Genomic DNA, 25,178 nt, shown 5'->3' on the forward strand with positions numbered 1-25,178 from the left:
TTGTAAGTTACAGGAATTTATCCAATTTAGGAAAACAAGCTGGTAATTAACCCTCCAAGGGAGGCTCAGGAGACCAGGGAAAAGTAGGCAAAAGACTTCCGTGGCCACAAACTTGTTGGGGCTGCGGGAAAGAGGAAGCATCGCTGGGTCTGAACTTTGTCCTTCCCAGATTTCAGAGCCAACGAGCAGTCTCTCCGCACTGCAGCCGGAGCCGATTACAAAAGACCTAACAAAGCCCCGCCCAGTGGAAAGAACGGTTTCAGAGTTGTTTCTCTTTGACGAAAGAGCTCTCTTTCTTGTTCTCGTTTCTACTCTCTCTGGTGTTTGACCGAGCAACCCCCCAAAAGCAATTCAGAGTGATCGGTAAAAGAAAACGCTCCAAGTGCTGGCAGCCCCAAAAAGGATGAATTTCTTTCTGCGCAGCTTCCTGCTTCTGCCTTTACTAATCATCTTCTACTTAGAGTCTTTGGTGAAGCTTTTTATTCCTAAGAAGAGAAAATCAGTCACCGGTGAAATCGTCCTGATCACAGGAGCTGGACATGGAATTGGGAGACTGACTGCGTATGAATTTGCCAAACTTAAAAGCAAACTGGTTCTCTGGGATATAAATAAGGTAACAGTGCTTGCTGTGTTTTACTTTCTGGTACCTTTCATCTGTGTACGTGTCTGCATTTTGGCGGCAACCACGCCTTACCCCGTCATCTCTGTAAGTATGTAGAAGGAAATTACTGTTGCCATTTTGCAGATGGAGGGGAGGAAAAATGATTGAATATGTGTATGTTCAGCTGATTAATGGACCCAGAGGACATAAGATTCCCAGGTTCTGCCCACCACTGATTTGATATTGTAAGTCCATCCTCACTTTTGCCCTGAAAATAATTTTTAATCTCCTCCTGAAGCTGATTTCTCTGATCCTGCTATTTTATTTTTTTATTTTTTATTTTTATTTTTTTTTGAGGCAGAGTCTTGCTTTGTTGCCCGGGCTAGAGTGAGTGCCATGGCGTCAGCCTACCTCACAGCAACCTCAAACTCCTGGGCTTAAGCGATCACTACTGTTTCAGCCTCCAGAGTAGCTGGGGCTACAGGTATGCGCCACCATGCCCGGCTAATTTTTTCTATGTATATTTTAGTTGGCCAGATAATTTCTTTCTATTTTTAGTAGAGACGGGGTCTCGCTCTTGCTCAGGCTGGTCTAGAACTCCTGACCTCGAGTGATCCTCCCGCCTCGGCCTCCCAGAGTGCTGGGATTACAGGCGTGAGCCACCGCGCCCGGCGTGATCCTGCTATCTTATTCCTATAGAAAAAGTAATCGTTTTAGCGAATATATTAAAAAAGAAGTTTGTACCTATTAAGAAAAGGCCTACTTGCAGTTAATGAGATAGTGCTTTAAAAGATTATACCCAACAGAAAGCAACTCCTGCCATAGTTATTGCTAGGAGTAATTTTTAAAAAACATCTCTTAGTGAAAACAATAAAAAAGAAAAGAAAAGACCTTCAATGTAAATTATTTACCCAGGACAAGTGTTGATGTGGACTTGCACCTTCAATCAAGGATGTGAAGTTAAATGAGCCGTTTACCTAGTTGAGTGGTTGACTGAGATGGCAGTCAACAAACACAGGGACAATCGGGACAGGGAAGCAAACAGGAAATAGGGTCCCATGCCCTCAGTCTAGTTAGGGGAAAATACACATTAAGTAATTACAAGTACAGTGAAAGATACAAACTAGGCGCAGCCCAGGCAGCATGGTCAAGGTTTGGCGTGGTGGTACGGTCAGACACATAGAGCGCTCTACTCCTTAACTGGGCAATTTACTGAACTTTCCAGACCTGTTCTGCAAGATAAAATAACAGTACCTACCTCAAAAAGCCGGAAGGAGGACATGAGGTAATGCACACAAGCATTTAGCACATTTGGTGCATGGCAAACACACTGGAGTTATTAGCTATTATTGCTCCTCGACAAAGTGAAGTTTAAGCCACAATTCGAAGATGTGTAAAAGTTGGTTAGGTTAATGACTTCCAATGCCCGGTACTCGTTTGTACAGAATTTTCTCTTATCTGGAGTGAAGTGCATTTATCCTACAAACATTTATTGAGCGCATACTATCTGCCAGGCACCACTCTAATGCAGAACTGGGGATACAGCAGTGAGGAGGAAATCATGAGCCTCATAAGCCTCATGAGCCAGGGACAGTAAACAAGTCACACTGTATAATAAAATACGTAATGATTAGATTGTGGTAAGTATAAGGAAAAAAGTAAACGATGAAAGCGGATAAGGACTGTGTCTGGGGGGGAGGGCAGGAGGAGTGTGGGGCTTAATCAGGTGCCCGGGGGGGGGGGGGGGGGGGGGGGAGCCTTACTGAGATGGAGACAGTTGAGTCAAGGTCAGAAGATGCTGAGAGCACAGTGAGTCCTGGGAAAGGGCACAGGGTGAAGGAAGGGAGAGAAGTAAAGCAAAGTTCTGGATCTGTGCTGTCCGTGCAATGGTGGGTACTAGCCACTGGCCCCCTGTGGCCGTGAGCCTTTGAAATGTGGCTAGTCTGAATTGTAGGTGGAAATACCTGTTGGATTTCAAAGACTTAATATGAAAAAAAGAATGTAGAATTTTGTGTTAATACGTTGTATATGGATTACATGTTGAAATGGTAATAATGTGGCTACATTAGATCAAATAAAATATACTATTATGCTAAATTAATTTTTAACATGACTACTGGAACAATTAAAATTACATACATGATTTGCATTTTATTTCTTTTATTGTTTTTTTTAATTTTTTAAGAATGATAATGTTTAATTTGTGACCTTTCCAGAGGTTATTTGTATTTTACCATAAAATGAGGTCTTAAGTTAAACAGATGAATCTCTAATTCTATAAGTCAGGCAACAGGAGAGGTTTTTCTGGGGGAAGGGAGGCCATAGCACTTGGAAGTGACCTTTCTGATATCCTGGAAATCGTGTCGTGTCTAGGAGGCCATTTTGTTTGCAGGCAAGGCATTCTCTTTCCAGGTCTGCATGGTTGATAGCATACCCTCCTTACATTGGGTGACTTGAATTAATTAGAGTCCAGATCTTCAAACCTTCCAAAAATATAGAATCTCAGAATTTTAGAGATTTGGAGAATCTTAGAATTATCGTGGCGAAACCCTTTATTTTATAGGGCAAGAAAATTGGGGACAAAAAATTATAAGTCATTCTGATTGGTTAGAGCCACAAGATACAAATAATCAAGGAAGCTGATGGTGTGAGGACTGAACACGTAATTGACCAAGAGAGTCTCTGGAGACGTATTGCTGTTGTTTAGATCTACAGGCTAGGTACAGTATGTTTTTGCTGTTATTGCTCCATAAATCTAACTGAACTACATCTAAGCAAGAGGAGATGTTACTATTCCAGTGTCTATCAGTTTGTTATTTTCATCTAGTATAATCATTACCTATGTCCCTAGAGTAATTGTTATTACTTGCATTAATATTTTATATTATAATCTTCTCATATTTGTGAAATTTAATATGTAAGCAGAATACTAGAAAAGTCAACTGATTCTTTTTTTTTCTTTTTTTTAAATTTAAATAGATTTAGGAGATAGAAGTGGTTTTTTTATTCCATGGCTAAATTGCATAGTGGAGAAGTCTAGGCTTTTAACATGCCCATCACCTGAATAGTGTACGGTGTACCCAATAGGTAATTTTTCATCCTTCACTCCCTTCCTGCCCTCCCGCTTCTGAGTTTCCAATGTCCATCAAGCCACTCTGTGTGACCATCACAACATATTTCTGGGAGACAATACTGGGCTGGAGACTTTAAGGGGCAGGAGCTCCAGATCACAAAGTTTCCTGTAAACTATTGTGTGTACTTTGAATTTTCCTCTGGGGAGTCAGTGGAGGGTTTTGAGCCAATTTCTACTGAAGAGGATCCTCCTATTGAAGAGACTGAACAGGAGGGGGGGGGGGTGGAAGGAGCAAGCCAAGCAGGGCGAGCAGTTAGGAGGCGGCTGTGACAATGCAGGTGAGAGGTGACATCATGGGGACTGTGGGACCAGGTCGGTAGTCGCAGAGCTTGTGAGAAGTGGTCAGAAGAATTAAGGGCAGTGTAGTAAGTTTGTATTTGGTTAAATTAGTATAATTGAAACAACCCATCCTTTCTTCTGAGATTATGTCCTTCCTCCTTTTTTGTGGGTAAAAAATAACGTATTTTTTAATGAAATTACGATGATGGTATATGAGAATTGTTTTGTTAGTTCTTAATGTCCTTATTTGGCCAAATAAAAGGTTGGCAATCCTGGTTCAGTATACACACTCCACTCTTTTTCTTGGAATTTTGTAGATTTTAAATTATGGGAGTCTGAGAATCACTAAATCTGGAGAAGGGTAGGGTGGGGGTTTGGAGCAGTCCAAGTAGAAGAAACTCAACATGTGAAACTCGTGGTCTGGTGATATGTGGAAAAAGAAGAAGGAAGTGAAGTGGAGTTTAAGAATGTTGGCAGATCCAGCTGGAAGGACAGGGGCCAAAGAGAGGGAACTATTACTTAAGGTACAAAGATAAATTATCCCTAGAAACAGTTTGTCAGACTAACCCAAGTAGTGGGTTAGCAACGTGCAGGTGTACCCAATCTCAGGATGTTAGGGACTGACACCTGCACATTCATCATTAAGGCTATGAAAAAGGAGTGTGAAGTTAGGGAGGCATTAGCGGTGACATCAGCTTTGTTCTACTGAGACTGATAAGCAGGAATTATTCATTTTGCTCTATGTAGACAATCCATCACTTCCTGACGGTTCTCATTCCCATGCCTGAGTAGATTAGTTTGGAAAGACAAATTTACAGGAAGTAGTAAACACATAGTATATGCGCACAGACTGTTTATCAAATGAAAAAGTGAATTAATGAATAATTGTAAAAAAAATAATGGGAGGAACCATAAAAACATTTAAATTCTTAGTAATCCTGGTAATGGGTGAAAAGGTCTTAGGTGTGGGAATAGAGGGCAAAAAATGATAACTGAATGTTAAGACTAAAGGAAAACCCAGGATTGAGCTTTAAGAACTGAATCCAACACATTAGAAAAAAGTTACCAAGGGAACTCTTGAAGAACTCTGAGCAATTCCACTGTGCTTTGAAAAATTTTAAAAGAGGAATTCATTCTCCTTCGAAGGTCTGCTTATTTTTTATTTCTTACCAAATGAATATGGGGCACTATCTGAAATTTTTCCTGAAAGAATTAAAACTTAATGTGTTGCACAGTTCAGAGGGTGTAGAAAGCAGACCGTGGCCCTAATGAGATGTATGAGGAAGACCAAAGAAATGGGCAAAAGGGAGACAGCAAATGTGGGGAAAGGGTGTCTTTGCCTCCACACACTCGGTGGTTAAGAAATCCACCACTAATCAGCAAATCTCTGGAAACAGAATAACTGGAAATGTTGGATTTTTATTATACAATTCGTTCAAAGTAAGAGAGTTTGTTAAAAATAATTCATTTTTATAGAGAGGACCCAAAGAATCAATACATTTTTAAAAATTCTCTTAGTGTGGCAAAATACATATAAAACTTACCGTTATAACCATCTTTGAGTGTACAGTTTAGTGGCGTTAAGTACATTCACACTATTGTGCAGTGATCTCTGCTCTCTCTCTCCAGAACTTTTTCATCTTTCCAAGCTGAAACTCTGCACCCATGAAACAATATCTCCCCAAACCCCTCTTTTCCCGGCCCCTGGCAGCCACCATTCAATTTTCTGTCTCTATGCATAAGATACTCTAGTACCTCATGTAAGTGGAATTATACGATATTTATCTTTTTGTGTCTGGCTTATTTCACTTGGCATAATGTCCTCAAGGTTGTACATGTTGTAGCATGTGTCAGAATTTCATTCCTTTTAAAGGCTAAATAATATTCCCCTGTATGTATATACCACGTTAATAAAATATACTTTTTTTTTTTTTTTTTTGTTGAGACAGAGTCTCACTTTGTTGCCCAGGCTAGAGTGAGTGCCGTGGCGTCAGCTTAGCTCACAGCAACCTCAGACTCCTGGGCTCAAGCGATCCTCCTGTCTCAGCCTCCCGAGTAGCTGGGACTACAGGCATGCGACACTATGCCCGGCTAATTTTTTCTATATAGATTTTTTTAGGTGTCCATATAATGTCTTTCTATTTTTAGTAGAGACGGGGTCTCGCTCAGGCTGATCTCGAACTCCTGACCTTGAGCAATCCACCCGCCTCGGCCTCCCAGAGTGCTAGGATTACAGGCGTGAGCCACCGCGCCCGGCCAATAAAATATACTTTTAAAAGGAAATGCTAAAAGCTGGTTACATACGGGAGGGCAACAGAAGGTTTACCTGAGATGTTAATGTTCCTTGAGGAATAAGGGTTCCTCATCAGAGTACACTACAGTTGGTCGAGATTTCAGTAAACGAAAACACCCTGTTTTCCTTTATTTCCATAACAAGCTCACCACACAAACTACTGATTCTTTCCATAGCTGTCCCGACTTGGGTTTCCTGCAACATTAATTTCTGTTGACAGTTTGTATGCTGCTGCTCTGATTTACCGCACTCACTGTGGGCAAATATGTAAGTTCTCCCTGGGTCCATCCACTTGTGCATTAGCTGACCAATTTCTTGGCTTACGAAGTTCACAGACTAGACCTCAATCCAAGACATCTTGTGAGGCATTCCCTTAAAATGAAAAAGGCTAAAAATTGTTCAAAAGCAAGGAAACAAATAAGCAAAGATTAAAAACAAAAAACCAAAACATAACCGTTATGATATGATCCTGCCACTTAAGGTGACTGAAAATCAGTGCCCGAAATTGGGCTCATCACCCCTTTCCTCGGATCTGCCCTGCCCTGTAATGTGTCTGACATGTCACAGCACTGTTGTGCCAGCTCCCAAAACTAAAAAGCAAGGAGGCCAGCTGTGGCTCCTCTCCCTCCGCCTTCCTCATCCAGTCACCAAGTATTGCTGATTTTGCCTCCTGAAGATACATTTTAAAACTTATTCTCTCCTCTCTCTCTCTCTCCTAGTGCCACAATTCAAGTTTGTATCATCTCTTGCCTGAATCACTGTAATTGCCGCCCAATTTTTCTCTCTTCCTCCAGTATTGACCCCTAAAATCTGCTCTCCATCCATCAGCCAGAATAATCAATCAAAACACATAAACCTAACTCCAGAATTTAATCAGTTGCTCTGCTTCATATTTTTTTTTTTTTTTTGGAGAAAACTTAGTATGACATGTAACACCTTAACTTGGCCCTTCTGCTGGTCTTGAATTTTATGATCTGTCCAACAATGCTGATCCTACCAGTGGCTTCCACGGGACCATTCTCCTGTCCATCTTTGCTCACACCCTGCCTGGCACGCCCTTCCACCCCAGGGAAAGGCAGGTGAAAGGGCATGCCAGCCACTTCTAGAATTGCATTGCATGCCTCTCCTCTGTGTTTGCATAACTCCCTGTATATAACTCTGTTGTTAGACTCGCAGTGTATTGGCCTGAACTGTATAAAACTGCCAGTATTCAATCCTTTATTAAGAAAACAGTAACAATTTTATGTGGTCCTACTTAAATATTATACTTATTTTATGTTTCTTTCTGCTAGAACTTTTTGGAGTTGGGACTCTGTCTCATTCATGTTTGAGCTTAGGTTCTCCTAAGCTCAGTGAGTGTGACCCACACATTGAAACGTTGAAAGAACAGATGGGTCAATGAACTGCAGTTGACTCATTATTTATTTTGTAGCCAGTAAATTGATGTCCATGAAGAGCTCTTACTGACATGGAAAACTTAATGTTTTATTTTTTTAAAGCCTGATATGGAATGCACACAAATACATACATTCATAGAGTATTTAAAATTCATAAATGAAAAACATATATTTTAAGATTTTTATCTTAAAAAAAGCTTGCTTTAAACCAGCAGCCTCCAGCCTTTTCGGCACCAGGGACTGGTTTCCTGGAAAACAATTTTTTCAAGGATGAGGGCGGGGGCAGGGGGGGGGAGGGAGGATAAGGGGAGGGGGGAGGGAGGAGGAAGCAGAGCTCAGGTGGTGATGCCAGCGATGGGGAGTGGCTATAAATACCGTTGCAGCTTTGCTTGCCCACTGCTCACCTCCTGTTGTGCGGCCCCGTTCCTAAGTTGCATGGAAGACAATTTTTCCACGGAAGGGTGGGTCGGGAAGGTGGAGCTCTGCTGCCCAGTTCCTGACAGGCCACAGGCTGGGGTTTGGGGACTGCAGCTTTAAATTCAGTTCCAAATAAAAGAAGCTAGGTGAAGTACTGAAAGCAAAATGTTCCTATATCCCTGCCAAAAATGTGTCAGTTAAATTCTTGCCCAATTCAAGTTGAAAGGATCTACTTTTTTTTATTATTTTTAATTATTTTCAGCTGCTGTCATAATGTGCTCATATCAATTATTTTGTTCTCTTGCCCTCTTTGTTGCTTTTGCTAGCATGGAATTGAAGAAACAGCTGCTGAATGCAAGAGACTGGGTGCCAGTGTTCGTGCCTATGTGGTAGACTGCAGTAACCGCGAAGATATTTACAACTGTGCAAAGAAGGTGAGATTTTATGCTTAGTTAGAATCATATCATGTTAGAGCCAGGAGGTATTTTGGAGATTACCTACCTAGTCTGTTCATGATGAAGACACAGTAAGTGAGAAATTTTGTTATGTGTCAAAGGTTATGTATGCATCTAGCTAGTGCCAAACCCAGAACTAGAGCCTCGAAATGAGGTTCTCAGATGTTAGTGTGTTCTGGAACCTTCCAGGGAGCTTGTTAAAAATATACACTCTTGGGCTCTACCCCCAGATGTTTTCTTTCAGTAGGTTGAGGGCTGGGCCCAGAATGCACGCTAAGCACCCTACATGTGTAACACCCAACACGCCCTCACCTTTACCTGTGTATTCTGATACAGGTAAAGATACTTGGATGACACACAATCGCTGCTCTCCACTTCATACTAGCTGTCTGACCTTGGACTAGTTCCTTAACCTCTCTCTGTCTGAGTTAACTATGTCATGGGGATCACAGCCTCATACCTCATAGGGTTATTAATGATGTAAAGTACTTAGAACAGTACCTGGCCCACAGTAATCACTTTGTAAGTGTTATTAGTAGTATAATGGAACTAACAATGTTATCTATATAATTTTGTTACTAGTCATAGAATTGCTGTGAGAATTAAATGAGAAAAATAGTGAAATGATGTAAAATGCATAATACAGTTATAGCCTCTAATAGGCTATTTGCCACCTCTCCCTCAGTCCCCCAGCACACTGTAACACTATCTCTAAATAATGATAACTCTGTTGATAGAGCCAGCTTCTGTCTGGAACATAATGTATACCAAAATGCATCATGACTCCAGAGTCTATCTACCCCAAGAAGCTTAGTTACTTGAAGAACCATAAAAATATTATATAAGATACTCTTGCATTGCTAGCCCTTGGGACTGTGGTAATCTAACCTTATAAAAGTACAGCTTAAGCATCAAGATTTTATGATCTTTCTTGTTTGAAAATCCTGTTGCTACTTATATTAAAGTCCACAAGCTATACCAATTATTTTGAAAAAAAATTATATTGTTTGTGATTATTCCCTGTTGAGTACAAATAGTCTTTACAGTTTAAAGGGTGCCTTCTATGCTCTTAGCAGCAAGCCTTGTTCTTTTGTCCTAATATATATTTCCTCAACTGAAATCATTTTACCTATGATAGCTGCAATAACCTTTGAAATCTGCCCTCAAGAGCTTACATAAGCCCTTCTACAGAACCACTTTAATTTCTCAAATGTTCTTCCTTCTGGATGAATGCCAAAGCAAACTTAATTATTAAGAGAAAACACGCACACATATTAGAAAAACATACAAATGTATTTTTTATATTATTTACTTCATAGTTATATTACCATATTACGTACTCTCCTAGACACCTGAGAAGGTCAAGAAGAGAACTTTAAAACATAGTACTTGTAGACAGGTATAAATGGTGATGAAATAATGATGTATCATAATGATAGTAAAAGCAGTTTACTGTGTGTACCAGATACAGTGCTAACTCCTTTACATGCATTGTTTTATCTATTTCCACCACAACTCACAGGGAAGCTTTGTTATTATCTCTATTTTATGGAGGAGGAATTGAAGTTTTAGGAGGTTAAGTAACTTGTCCAAGGTCCAACAGATAGCGAGTGGCAGAGCCAGAACTCAACTCAAGGTCCGGAGACACCACACATGTTAACTCTTAAACTTCCTGCCACCGCCTGGAGAATGACTGGTGAACAGTAGAACAGAGTGACCCTGAAAATAAAGGCATAGAAATGCAAAAACAGAAAATATGGTCAGCTTAATAGGGTAATCAATTCTGTGTAATTCTCCATACTAGTCCGTGAATTTGCCAATCAATTTAACTTTTTTTGCTTAGCTTTTGAAGTAGTGTTTAAAAAATAAACGCTGCTTAGCCAAATGCCTCTTGAGCTATAATAAATAGAGCAAAGTCAAGTGACTAAATTAAGTTGCAAAAGAAAATTTCTGCATAGTGGACTTGCAGATAGAGTTGTTTGGTACATAAGTACCTAAGATAAAAAGGGTTTTTTTCCGCCCCACCCATGTTAGTACATAGATTATAAAACTACTTTTTCCCACATCTAGTAGAAATACGCATATTCCTTTACTAGTTATTATATTCAAACATACTGTCATACCTCTCAATGAATATATTTTTATTTTTAAAGGTGAAGACAGAAGTAGGAGATGTTAGTATTTTAGTAAATAATGCTGGTATAGTCTACACATCAGATTTGTTTGCTGCACAAGACCCTCAGATTGAAAAGACTTTTGAAGTTAATATACTTGCACATTTCTGGGTGAGTATAACATCTTTTACAAAAACATTTGCTTTTGAAAATCCCAAAGGTTAAATTTAAAGTAGAGCTTTCAGCAGAGGTAAGAAAGTAATAAATCAATGCTAAAGTTTTCTCCAGGTACCAGGGATGACATTATACAAAGAGAGCACTTTTCATGCTATGACTAAATTCCATCTATCATTTCTCTCCCTAAACGTATTGATAGTAATAATAAACTTCAGGTGTTGTGTATATTTAAATTCTAAGCTGGGTTCTCACATCTGTGCATCATCCTGTTTAAAGATAAAGAGGGGAGTTAGGGACCATCTGAGTTGTGATTCTGTAAAGGTGAACAGTTTGCTTTCAGATTCTCATGAGACTCAGGCCTCATGTTATTTCCTGGCCCGAAAATTGCAAACTTTATCATTCATATACACACACACACATCATGTGTGTGTGTGTGTGTGTGTGTGTGTGTTTCTGAAGTCTCCAAATATTGTCCGTATGTCCAGTTCTTAAAAGGTCTCGCAAAGTTTTCCTGGACATGAGTTTGGAATGACTAATCTCAAAAGAATATTGGGGCCAGGTACAGTGGCTCACACCTGTAAACCCAGCACTTTGGGAGACCAAGGTGGGAGGATCTCTTGAGGCCAAGAGCTCAAGACCAGCCCGACAAAATAGTGAGACCTTGTCTCTACAAAAAATAAGAAAATTAGCCGGGCTTGGTGGTTTATACCTGTGGTCCTAGCTACTTGGGAGGCTGAGGCAGGAGGATCAATTGAGCCGAGGAGTTCAAGGCTGCAGTGAGCTGTGATCATGCCACTGCACTCCAGCCTGGGTGACAAAGTGAGACCATGTCTCTAAAAAAATAACAAAAAATAAGAATATTGGGTTAGGTAAAAATGCAGTGTTATTTTTATGTGAATATCCCCAAGTTAAAGAGATCTACTTTTATGTTTTTCTGTTTGTTAAAATGTATGGTATCGTCTTATTTGTTTCTGCATCCCTAGGACATAGTAGGTACTCAACAAATATTTGGTGCGTGAATCATTTAGTAACTACTGGAAGATTGCTATTCATGTCAATATTTTGATGCTATAACCAAACCGTTTTTTAATAATTTCACACTAAATGTAAATTCTTTTGATAACTCTGGAATTATTATCCCTATTCAGTATACGAGATGACAAAGACATCAGTGACAAGAGGTGGAGGGTTAGGGGACATAAGAGGTTATGTAAAAATCACTAAAAAAAATTTGGTGATTTATTTTGGTAATTTAAATGAGATGGATTCTCAAAGCTTTCAGTATCTGATATTTTGCTTAGTTTTTCTAACGTGGGAATCCTGTCCAGTTGCCTTATGTTGCCGCATTTGGCATTTAATTTAGGTTTTTTCATTTGCGCCAGGAACAATATATATTTTTTTAAATCTTTGTTTCAAAATATTCCCAATGGGTCTGCAAATAAAAAATACAATGTTTTTTGTCTTTTACTGAAACTATTTCTAGACTACAAAGGCATTTCTTCCAGCGATGATGGAGAGTAATCACGGCCATATTGTCACTGTGGCTTCACTAGCAGGGTACATTGTCGTCCCCTTCTTACTGGCTTACTGGTATGTGAACATGTGTTTCCTTCGTTGGTTCTTATGCTTAACTCGTATGTGGGATTTCTTAGCCTATCTAATGAGAACACCTTTATAGGCCTTCAAGTTGCTGACATAGGCAGGAAGAGTTGCACAAAGTCTGTTGTATAACAGCATTATCAACTATTAATCCCCTTCTAGATTTCAACGAGAGGAACCTTCTAGAGGTGGCTGCAGGGAATTTATCTAGTTACAAGCTAACCACTTAGCCAACCACTCCTCCCTTTTAACGGCAAGGAATTACAAACAAGAACAAAATTTTTGTAGCATGAGCAAAAATTAATATTGATGATTTCTAATAGGAATAAAAATGAATAAAATTTTGGGAAAACAAAACAGTGTGTATGTGTGTGTTTGTGTGTGCTAGTTAGCTGAGATTCTAAACATTAAAAATATCAAAACAATGAAATTCTTTAAAAAAAAATTTAATGCTTGTGCATTTAAAAAGCCATGCCTTTGTCATAACTGCAGAACTTGAGGCAGGAAGCAGGTCACAGCAAGGGTGTGCTCCATGGGGCTGTAAAGAATTGATCAGTGAGGCCACTGATCCTGCTTGTTGCATACACTCTAACAATTCTTGTCTGCATTTTATATTTTATTGTATATTTACTATATGTTCTAGCAAATAACTTTTAAATTGTCAAATTATGATGGTGCAAATATATGTGCACATACATCACGCTCAAATTTGTTTTCTACCATTGTGCTCTTTTGGAATTAAGTATCTAAATTCTAAAAGCATGGATATAGTTACACATGCAGCTATAGATACGCGTATAAAGATGTAGACATAGGCATTGGTGGGTTGTTTTTATATAACTTGCATTTTAAGTGTGCAAGGGTATATACCAAAGTGCTTTACTCTAACCAGATCTAAAAAGTGGTTATTTTTAGGAAAGGGCAAATGATTTTATTTTGTTGATTTTTTTTTTTTAGTTCATCTATATTTTCTTTCTTTCTTTCTTTCTGAAAATTATTTGTTTTCTACTAGTTTTAAAAATAAATATAGACTTGGATTGAATTTTCACCAAAAAGATGAAATAACTGGTGAAGCAGTCACCAAACAGACCTCTGGTGTCCAGATTGTGTATTGTCTCTTTCAGAGCCGGTTGAAGTTAGGCAATTAATTAGCCCCCAGCCACCAAGGGCTAATACAATTTGGCATTTATTTCACTTCCTTGAAAGACAGTTCCAGGTGTTGCCCCCGGGCTACTACACAACATTCCACTTCCCTGCCCACCTCTTGTCTTAGTTCCTAGGCACTGACATAAGCAAAGAGGGTCAGAGAACCCAGCTGGCTGTGAGCTCTGTCATCGTTTCTCCTTCCCTTTTCCCTAGTAATACTGTAGCTCTTGGGTTCTGATTTGACTCTGCTCCACCGAGCATTTCGCAGTGAAAACCAAGAGAAAATGTGTTTTGTGTGAGAAATCTGTTTTGGTGATTAATGATAGTGGTTTCAGCAGATATAAAGGTTCTCATTGAGCACTGTCAAAGCAGGGTCAACACATACAGTTGTGCAGAATGTGCACTATGCAATTCTACGGTGCAGTATTCACCTTAAGGTCCCTTTAGACGTGAATGGTTTTTCCAGCAGATGGCAGTAAAATTGCTTGAGAAGAGGAATGGCTTTTTAAAATTCATCCAAAGATGCCATTTGAAAGAACAGGCAGGGTTGCAAGCACACAGGTGGTTTGTACACATCCAACTTTGTGAACAATTTGAGGTTTGCTCGCCTTTGCAGAACTCCTCTCTAGAATCCTCAGCTGTCATGGGCCTGAGCTGCTGCAGACTGCGACCCTTTCTGCCACAACTACAAGTTGGTCCTGGGTTTTGCTCAGTATCTGATCAACGAAGGAACTTTCACAGAGTTGCCCTGAAGACTTCTCTGCCAGCAAAAAGCAGTGTTTATCACGTGTTGTTATTACCAATTGGGCAATTAAACTATAACACTGCTTTTTTAAACCTAACCCTTTTTAATTAAAACGTAACATACATTTATAAAAATGAAGAAATTGTAAGTGTACAGCTCAGTGAGTTACTGCAAAGTGGACACATCCATTTTAACTACCATGCAGGACAAAAAAATAGACTGTTAGCTAGGTATGGTGGCGTGTCCTGGAGTCCCAGCTACTTGAGAAGCTGAAGTGGGAGGATCACTTGAGCCCAGGAGTTTGAGGCTGCAGTGAGCTATGATCATGCCACTATGCCCCAGCCTGGGTGACCGAATGAGACCCTATCTCTAAAAAAAAAAAAAAAAAAAAATTTCTCAAAAATTAAAAAAAATATAGAACATTACAAGACCCTTTAAGCCCCTCCTGAAACTCTTCCCAATCACCAATCCCTCCCTCCTTCCCAAAGGTAACCACTCTACTGACATGTAACACCATAGATTAATTTTGCCTGTTTTTGCCCTTATATACGTGGAATCACACTATATTTACAAGATTTATTCACATTGTGGTTGTTGCATCATGTGACTAGACAACACTTTGTTTGTCCATTCTGCCGTTTATGAGCATTTGGATTATTTCCAGTCAAGAATTAGTGGGAATAATGACATGATGAATCTTAATCACTTGCCAGCTTATGACATTAGGCAAGTTACTCAACTTCTTTGTGCTTCGTTTTGCTCATTCTTAAATGTGTTAATAATAGCGTCTCCTTCTCTCCGTTTATTTTCAGCTCCAGCAAGTCTGCTGCTGTCGGATTTCACAAAGCGTTGACTGAAGAACTGGCTGCCTTAAAAAGAACTGGAGTCAAAACAACGTGTCTCTGTCCTAATTTCGTGAACACCGGCCTCTTCAAAAATCCCACTACCAGGTAAGCTGAGACAGAAATTGAAACAGAAGGGTTGGCGGTTGCTATGAATATCAGCTATTTTGTAGGTTTTCCTAAATATTTTAATCCCTGAAACACCTGATTTTCCGATGCCCTTAGTTCATCTTGACTTCAGCTTCTGCAGGTTGTGGAGAGACAGAGAGAGAAAGAGAGGGAGAGAATGACTATAAATATAAATATGATTGACACAGGTGAACTTGCTAAGCCATCCTTTTTTTCTTCCCCTAAGCAGTGTTGCTCAGACTTAAATATACATACATGTCACCAGGAGTGCTTGGGAACCATGTAGGGGCCCCAGCCCCAGATACGTTGATTTCCTGGGTTTGACTGGGGAAGGGGGCCTGGAACTCTATGTTTAAAAAACATCACAGGTGATTCTGATGGAGATAACCCAGGACTACAATGTGGAAAACAGTTCCCTTTGGTAATCTAGAGATTATTCTCCAAAATGAGTACCACACCATTCTCTTTCCTTGGTTAAAAAAATAAAATTCTAAAAGATTGGTTTGAGGATAATATTTAATGTTTCCTCTCTTTGGGAATAGCTTTCGTGTCTTTGTAAACATCTTGCATACTTTTCTTTTAAATTTCAACATTACAGAAAAATACAAATCGGAAAGTTTCCTTTTAAATTTCCTTAAATCCCTCTATGCAATGGAAACCACTCTTAACATTTTAATGACTATCCTTCTAGACATCTCTCTACCTATAGATCCAAAGTCTAAATATTATACAACTGGTGTATATTACACATGAAGTTCTGGGGGCAGGAAGCATACTGCTTACTTACCTTAGCATTGTGTTGTGGGTATCTTTCATGTCCATCAAGTACAGAGTTTCTCATAAATTGTATTGATCATTGGGAACAATAGTATCTCCTAGTAATGATTTTAGGGTTGTGTTCAATTTTCTAGATTTATAACATAGCAAAGCTGTCATAAACATCCTTGTGCACATAGAGTTTCACATTTGGGTAATTATCTTCTTCAGTTAGATCCACGAATGGGGATCGCTCGGTCCAAGGATATACAAATTGTGAATATTCCTACATACTGCCGAATTCCCCTCCAGAGATGATGTACCAACCTGCCCTCCTGCCCACAGTGAGGGGAGAGCACCTCATTGTACTTCACCAGTCTGCCTTCTGCTAATCGTTTAAACACTGCCAATTCAGTACATGAAGAATAATTTTTATTTTTACCCCGATGACTAGCAGCTAGATGAAAGTGTCCGCTTGTGGTTTTTGGTCTTTTATGAATTGCCTATTTCATGGCCTTTGTTCACTTTTTTCTATTGAGCTATAGTGGTTAAATTGATACAGAAGAAAGAGCTCTTTGTACATTCCAAATATCCCTTTATATGTCACATCTGTTGCTATTTGCCTTTAAGCCTATTTTCATTTAGTTTTGCGTTAAAATTTCTCACAGATTTTTTTCCTTCATGGCCTTTAGGTTCTGTGAGATATTTAGAAAGTTCGTTCTTTTCTCAAGTTTATGGAAATATCTGTATTTTATTCTAGTACATATTTTATGATTGCATTTTTCACATTGAAATCTTTGTTCCACCCAAATTTACTTTGATTTAAGCAGTGGGGCTGGGTGTGGTAGCTCACGTCTATAATCCTAGCACTCTGGGAGGCTGAGGTGGGAAGATTGCTTGAGCTCAGGAGTTCAAGAACAGCCTGAGCAAGAGCGAGACCCCGTCTCTACTAAAAATAGAAAAAACTAGCCAGGTGTGGTGGTGAATGCCTGTAGTCCCAGCTACTTGGGAGGCTGAGACAGGAGGATCTCTTGTGCCCAGGAGTTTAAGGTTGCTGTGAGCTATGATGCCACTGCACTCTAGCCAGAGTAACAGAGCGAGATTCTGTCTCTAAAAAATAAAAAACAAAAATAAGTGAGGTCACAGTACAATTTCATTGTTTTTCCCAAATAGGTAGAGTTGGTCTGCACTGTTTTAAATTAACACATCATTTCCCTCATCAATTTGAAATTTATATTAAGTTCACATTTTACTTGGATCTTCTTTGGGATTCTCTATTCTGTTGCATTGATGAGATTCAATCTTTAAGTTCTGTTTTTCCCCCTTAACCTTCTTCTCCTTTCACCTAATTCAGCTGCCTTTGGTGAAAATGTGTTTGAAATTAATGAGGAATATTCAGTGTGGCCGCTTGAGAGGATAGCAGCTTCTATTTTAAATACACTTTATCCACAGGTAGGCAAAATAGAAAGCCAACATTAGGCTGTGATTTTGGAGCTGTCCAAAGATCTCAAGCCCCCAATAGTCTATCAAATAGTCCTAAAAATCTATTTTAAATAATAATTTTGTTAGAAAGTAAAAGTAAGGGTATTTACTTCAAGAAGGTCAGTGCTTAAATTCATCTATTAATATATCAATCAAGAAAACCCTTTAGTGGGGCGTGGTGGTGCGCACCTGTATTCCCAGCTACTCTGGAGGTTAATTTTTTAACCTCATGCCAGGACAAGGCCACCCACAGCTAACTCTAAGGGTTGGGCAGGAGTGCCCTCTCGTGGTGAAACTCTACTAGTGCAGTTGTAAAAGAATGGTGAGGCTTGCAGTGGGGAGAACGGTGACTAAAAGGGCAGCTTGTAGCTGACTCGGGCAGTGCAAAAGCAATATATGCCACCTCCATGTTTGTACCCCTGTAATATTCTGAAATTTAAAAAAAAACTAATGTGATTCTAGCCTAACCACAGAATATAAACTGGCAAAGTCCAGCCACATGAACCCCTTGGAGGCCAGGCTGGTACTAGAGCAGGCCACAAAGGTAAAGTTTGTTTTGATATAGAAACTTAGTGCTTCTATTTAGGAGAAAGAAAGAGCGTACCCTAATTGAACACCTGCTTATATTTTAGACTAAATAAAATGTCATTTTCTTAAACCTGACACCAGTTTTGAGGCAGGTGTTATTCGTCCTCTTCAGTAGATGAGAGTTACCTGAGGCGTGGAGAGATTAAGTTACTGGCCCATAAGTAAAACTGAGATTCGGATCCAGCTACACCAGCCTTTCTGAATGAAGAAAATTGAACCAACTTGTAAATGGCCAAATTCAAAATAAGGTTTAATATTAATGCTGGAACTTAAATTCTCTATTATAGCACATCTAAAATATAGTTTATTGGTTCTTGTATTTACGTGTCTAACACACTGCAGAGAAACTGGTTTACTGTAAAGGCATAATACACCCTAATCTGAGTTTATTGGAATTAAATGTAATCAGATATTCTGATTAATTTTTTGAAAGCTGAGTTATTTTTGTTAAATAAACTTGGACATCAATAAATAGTTTTATTAAAAACATTTATCGAAGGCAGCTATAAATTTCCCTCTGAGAACTACTTTCACTGCACCCCATAACTCTTTCTTTTTTTCTTTCCTTGTGCTGTTAAAGGGAATACCCCATAACTTTTTTTTTTTTTTTTGAGACAGAGTCTCACTCTGTTGCCCGGGCTAGAGTGTCATGGCATCAGCCTAGCTCACAGCAACCTCAAACTCCTGGGCTTAAGCAATCCTCCTGCCTCAGCCTCCCGAGTAGCTGGGACTACAGGCATGTGCCACTATGCCCGTCTAATTTTTTCTATATATTTTTAGTTGTCTGGCTAATTTCCTTCTATTTTTAGTAGAGACAGGGTCTCGCTCTTGCTCAGGCTGGTCTCGAACTCCTGAGCGCAAATGATCCACCCGCCTCAGCCTCCCAGAGTGCTAGGATTACAGGCATGAGCCACTGCACCTGGCCTGATTATTTTTTTGATGGCCAAGAATTCAAGGATACATTTTGTTGAGCATCCCTTTAAAACATCTATTTTCCTACCTGTAATATATATAACACAATTTATGTTTTCTCTAAAAATTCAGGAGAGTGTGTGTGTGAGAGAGAGAGAGAGACAGAGACAGACAGACAGGTACTGGTTTTTATTGGATAGGACCATAAAAAGATGTTATGTAACAAGGTGACTCAAGTTACATTGTTGTATTATCACTGTGTAACATACTTGCATGTATATTTCCGTTTAACTCTCGTGTTCCCAGTGGAGTGTGGGCGCTGGCTTGTGCAGTACTCACTCAGTGATGTCACCCTGGTAACTGAAAATCAGCCAGGATGGGAGTATTTATACCATGCAAATCAGCAAATGCTACAAAACTGGGATGTTTCCTAGAGATCCAGTTGTTAAACATTCACCACTATGCCACTGCATTCTCCCATTTTTCAGGTTAAAAAATAAGAAAAACAAAAAACTTCAGCTTTAAAGAGTTGAAATGGTTTCTTCAAACTTAATCAGCTATGTAAGTGGTGAAGCAGATAATCAAATACATTCCTTCTAACTGAAAATACTCTTCCTCTCTCAGTATTCTTCTACCCCCACACGTACCCTCCTTCCCCACCCCAACAGATGGGCCCTGAACGTTTGTGGATAGTTTCTACAAAATCCCCTAAGAACATTTGTTTAATAGGATTTGCAATTCTCATTAATATTAGAATGTCAGAGAAAAAAAAAATGTTTCCACATACTGACATTTTAATGATTAAGATTCTGTTCTCCCAAGAAATTGAGTTTTTTTCTGAAAGCCTTTTCTTTTGGTTCTCTTAAGATCACGATATTGGACAGTCATTGCATTTCAATGGAAAGTCCTCTGACAGGGGCTGAGAACTTTCGTGAAAGAGATCGGGTACAGTAAAAAAAAGTTCAGTCATCGCAGCACCACTTGATTGGCAGGTTAGCGAGGCCCTAGTGCGGACAAGGGAGTATATTTGCACAGGTGTTCGTAAGCTTTCGTGGAGCTTGGGAATACTGAAGTCTAGTAGCAACATGCTGCAAAGTGAGTTTCCCTTTGAATGCTTTTCAAGGCACAGCATACTTCTGTTTCTGGATTCATCCTCCTTGGCTCCCATACCTGCCTACACTACAGGATAAAGGACTGCTTTGATTGCTTTTGATTTTTACCTCCATTAGGCCAAAAGCCATTGGTTTCATTATTTATATTTCTTCTCTTGTCACAGCTGCAAGCTTTTCACATATGATATAGTATTCTATTATATGACTGAACTATGCTGAGAATGAAAGCTTATATTATGTATTATAAGCTCTATTTTCCTTCACACCTCCAATTATCATGCTCACTTTTAAATACAATACTATATTCAGTTGTCCCAATTTTACTTTACAATATATTTTTTTTCTTTCCAAATGAACTATTCTGTATTTATTTCCAAAAAACTTCAGCCAGTACTTTTTGTCTCACTTCTTTTAATTAGCCACACCCATTAAAAATCTGCCTCCCCAAAATGTTAGCCACCCAAATAGTTTGGTGGCATTGGCAAAATTCATGAGTGTGTTTAATTATGTACTGTTTTTTTTTTTTCCTAAGTCATTAACAAAATGTTAAAAAGCTGAGGACCAATTCTTGTGCAACTCCTCCCTAAGTGCACTTCCCTAACACACAGATTTTTAAAAAGACACTTTTTATAGACCACCTGTTAACCTGTGGTGCATATACCTGGGTGATTACCCAGTGAAGGTGTAACATGGAACTAAGCAACAAAGCCAAAAAGTAAATCAAGACCTAATAAATGTAAGTGTTCCTTGATCCATAAGATTAAGGACCTAGAGCTGAACACATAACCTGTCATATTTTAATGCCCCTGGCACTTCAGAAATTGTTCACTAAAGAGACTTAGTGTATAATAAAACTTTTATAATAGTGTCTGATTTCTTTCCCAAGACTGCTGAAAGTTTAAAAGTGAACTTGTCAGTCCTAATCTTGCTAAATTATCCTAGTTGCTCCTATAAGTCTCACTGGTTAAAAAAAAAAAAAAAGATTGTAATATTGCCTTTATAAAGTTGTACAACTTCACTGGGGTAACCTACGTAGAATATTGAGCACAGTGTGCAGTACCTATAAGCACCGAATATAGGGTTCTTCTTACTATTAATGGTAAAATGGTTGCCATTTCTGAGCACTCTGACAGGCGCTATAAGCCAGTTATGTTATGGTTCCTATGGTAATTTATTTGTTTAGCACCAAACTAAAGCTGGAGCCACAGTGAAATGCTTTGTTTCTGAAGATTGCCTCTGATTTCAGTTTGGGACCCACTCTGGAACCCGAGCAAGTGGTGAACAGCCTCATGCATGGGATCTTGACTGAGCAGAAGATGATTTTTGTTCCCTCTTCTTTAAGGTTTTTACTGGCATTGGAAAGGTAAGCAACGGTTACGTTTGTCAGCAGTAGAAACGAAATATGAAATAGCAATTATCTATTATATAATTTTTACTCAGATTTAAAGTCAGACAGTTGATTAAATGCAATTACACGGAATTAAATTAATAAATATAATAGGCTTAAAGACTACATCAATTTTAAAACCACATTGTGTTCATCATTAAAGGAAGATTGATGTAGCTATTAGGTAAATGAACTGAATAATGTCCACATATTTTTAAGTTTATTTTATTTATTTATTTATTTTTTGAGACAGAGTCTCACTCTGTTGCCCAGGCTAGAGTGCCGTGGCGTCAGCCTAGCTAACAGCAACCTCAAACTCCTGGGCTCAAGCAATCCTCCTGCCTCAGCCTCCCGAGTAGCTGGGACTACAGGCATGTGCCACCATGCGCAGCTAATTTTTTTCTATATATATTTTTAGCTGTCCAGATCATTTCTTTCTATTTTTTTAGTAGAGACGGGGTCTCGCTCTTGCTCAGGCTGGTCTCGAACTCTGACCTCAAGTGATCCTCCCGCCTCGGCCTCCCAGAGTGCTAGGATTACAGGTGCGAGCCATCGTGCCCGGCCTGTTATTTTTTTTAAGAAAGAAATTTGTATATTTCTGGAAGTCTTGTCTTATAAATGAATGGCTACAAAGAAGCATAGTTTTTAAGCATTTTTACATAATAGAACTATAGGACAATAACATTAAGCACAGTTGGGTTTTAGGCATCATTTAAATATATAACAGATAATCATTGAGCTTGTATTTTGCACAAAACCATACTAAAGCATAGGAATTGCTAAATAATCTTTTATACTTTTAGAGATTTCTTGATCCTTGCTACATCCAGTACGTTCCACAGGCTAGCAGCATCAGTACCCCTGAGAATTTATTAGAAATGCAGAATCTCCTGATCTCCTGAATGAGACTTTGTGCTTTAATAAGATCCCCAGATGATTCATGTACATATTAAAATTTGAGAAGCACTTCTTTGGAGCAGTGGCCCTCAGCTTTGGTGCACATTGGAATTCACTTGGGATGTTTAAAAAATGCTGGTGCCTGAGACCTCCTCTCCAAGATTCTGACTGACTCGGTTTGGAGTGTGGCCTGGGCTTAGAGAGACATAACAACTTTCCAGGCAACTGATGTACAGCCAAGATGGGAAGCCGCTGGTTTAAAGAATGTCTCATCATAACACGCTCCGTTTTTACTCAGTTGGGAAAGCTGGATGGCAATGAGGCTGGTCACATGGGAGGGAAAGAGAAGAGGGTCCCTGGTCAACTGGGGGAAAAAGCCTCTCACTGCCTGTCCCTAGACTCAGGCTTCTTCAAGTTGGTAAGATGTCAGGATCCCTTGGGAAGTATATTTAAAAACTAGATTCCTGGGCCAGGCACGGTGGCTCACGCCTGTAATCCCAGCACTCTGGGAGGCTGAGGTGGGAGGATGATTTGAGCTCAGGAGTTTGAGACCAGCCTGAGCAAGAGTGAGACCCCATCTTTACTAAAAACAGAAAGAAATTAGCTGGACAACTAAAAATATATAGAAAAAATTAGCTGGGCATGGTAGCGCATGCCTGTAGTCCCAGCTACTCAGGAGGCTGAGGCAGGAGGATCACTTGAGCCCGGGAGTTTGAGGTTGCTGTGAGGGAGGCTAACACCATGGCACTCACTCTAGCCCAGGCAACAGAGTGAGACTCTGTCTCAAAAAAAACAAACAAACAAAGAAAAAACCACAATAGGACTTTATAGGGCTGAGAGAAATAAATCAAATAATGCATTTAAAGAACTCAGTACCTTGTAAGTACTCAATAAATGTTATATACCACTATCACTACCATTATTATTAACTACTACTATTATTATCATTGCCCTAATTTCCTCTGACTATGAGTGTTTGGTGTTCAATTTCTAAAGTCTATTTTGATGCCATCTAGGCAGATCTCTGTATCATCACACTGACTTACACATTTCTGTTGGAATGGGACAAGTTTCTAAATATTCTTAAATAGAGAGTCAGGAGAAAAAAGGTGAGACCTACTAGTGTCCCTCACTGTTCAAGGCATTTCACGTGAACACACTGCTTCCCCACAGGAACACTGCGGGGTGGGTGTCAGTTTTTCCATTTAGACACTCTAGGAATTTAAACTCAAAGGTGAAATAATTTGCTCAGCATTATGCCCAAAACCAAATGTGGTGTCTGCATTTTCATTTAGCAATTCTACTTGCTCACTCTCTTCGTGGAGCATTTTAAGAATATTGTATTCCAGATTATGAAGTGTAAAATTAGCTCCTATTCTCACTGCCTTTTCAACATCAGGTTTCTTTTGTAAAAAAAACACTTTATTATCTCAACTGTTCAGTTCTGTACACCTCCTCTCTTAGATCTTTTGAAAAAAATGTAAGAATTTATTTATGTTAAAAACTAAGTATTTCAGGTCACTCCTATCCTAAACAAAGCTACACCTCCTTTCTTTTCCGTTAGAAAAGGAAATGGAATGAATCATAAAGAACTTTCTTAGAGTAGCAACTTAGAGTTAAAGTTCTTAATCTTGTTTAAGATGAGCATGACGTGATACTGAAAAATTAAATATAAATATTTCAAAAGACGGTATTTTACAAATGCACTTAATATTAATTTCCTAACTATTTTCATCTATCTTTCTTTTAGGATTCTTCCTGAACGTTTCGTTGAACTTTTAAAACGAAGCGGCAATGTTAGGTTTGATGCAGTCATTGGATATAAAAGTAAAGGGCAGTAAGTCTTCTGAAAACTGATCTACGAGGTTTAAGTTGATTTAATTTAGTATTAATCAGAATTTGAATGTTTGGACTTTTGTTTTTCCTAATTATCCTTTTTCCTTCAATATCACTTTTTGAAGCTCTGTCAGTCCTCATTTATTATCACTTGTGTGTTCTTTAACTGAAAGCTGATGACATATAATACAAACTGAGAAACACATTGATGTTGACTTGAAGGAACATGAGGGAAAAGAATAAGAATGATTTTATTAAAATAATTTCCAGGAGTTTGTGCTTCATCTGAAGGCTTTGCAAAATTTGTACTATGAATGTTTCTTTAAGATTTATTTTTAATTGTACTTAAATTTTATATAATGCACGTTTTCTTTTCTATTCTACATAAAATCAGAACCTTCAGGCTCTCTAAATATAATGAAGGACTGTGTCTAGGGGCATTTCACAGTGAATTTCATGATCTCTCAAACATTCCGTCCTACACGTTACCGCTCTGTTTCCTGAGAGATACCTCATATTCCAAGGCCAAACATTTCAGCAGAAGGAAACTAGAAATGGACTCGTGCTGCAAGAATAAAAGCATCTTTGGGATTTAAGGCAGAGAATTCGGAGAATGTACCCATAAATGGCAATAATAATAAATGGATCAAACTTTAACATTTGGTGTTTTCATCTTTTTATCTTAAACAGAACATGGCTTAACCTTCAAATTAAAGGAAAATGGATTACGTAATCAAAGGTGTTTTTAAGTGTCTGGAAATTTCTTGGATGTGAAGCTCAGTAAGATGAGACTATAAGATCAGATCAATAAATTGAAAATATAAGTAGGTTTCTTGGGTCTCTAGTAAAGAAAAATATTTTCAAGACTATTTCAGACATAT

General features: G+C 38.9%; 1 protein-coding gene across 1 annotated transcript; it reads left to right on the forward strand.

Moving 5' to 3' along the window:
- The first annotated feature begins 242 nt into the window (after window positions 1–242).
- On the forward strand, window positions 243–24,943 carry HSD17B11 (hydroxysteroid 17-beta dehydrogenase 11). The gene is made up of 7 exons (XM_069485526.1): window positions 243–613; window positions 8,447–8,554; window positions 10,729–10,860; window positions 12,350–12,456; window positions 15,169–15,306; window positions 21,424–21,540; window positions 24,212–24,943. The coding sequence occupies exons 1-7, from the start codon at window positions 404–406 to the stop codon at window positions 24,300–24,302; spliced, it is 903 nt and encodes a 300-aa protein (XP_069341627.1). The 5' UTR covers window positions 243–403; the 3' UTR covers window positions 24,303–24,943.
- The last annotated feature ends 235 nt before the right edge of the window (window positions 24,944–25,178 follow it).

This window comes from Eulemur rufifrons, chromosome 13, assembly GCF_041146395.1.
Source record: "Eulemur rufifrons isolate Redbay chromosome 13, OSU_ERuf_1, whole genome shotgun sequence".
In the NCBI taxonomy this organism is placed as follows: Eukaryota; Metazoa; Chordata; class Mammalia; order Primates; family Lemuridae; genus Eulemur; species Eulemur rufifrons.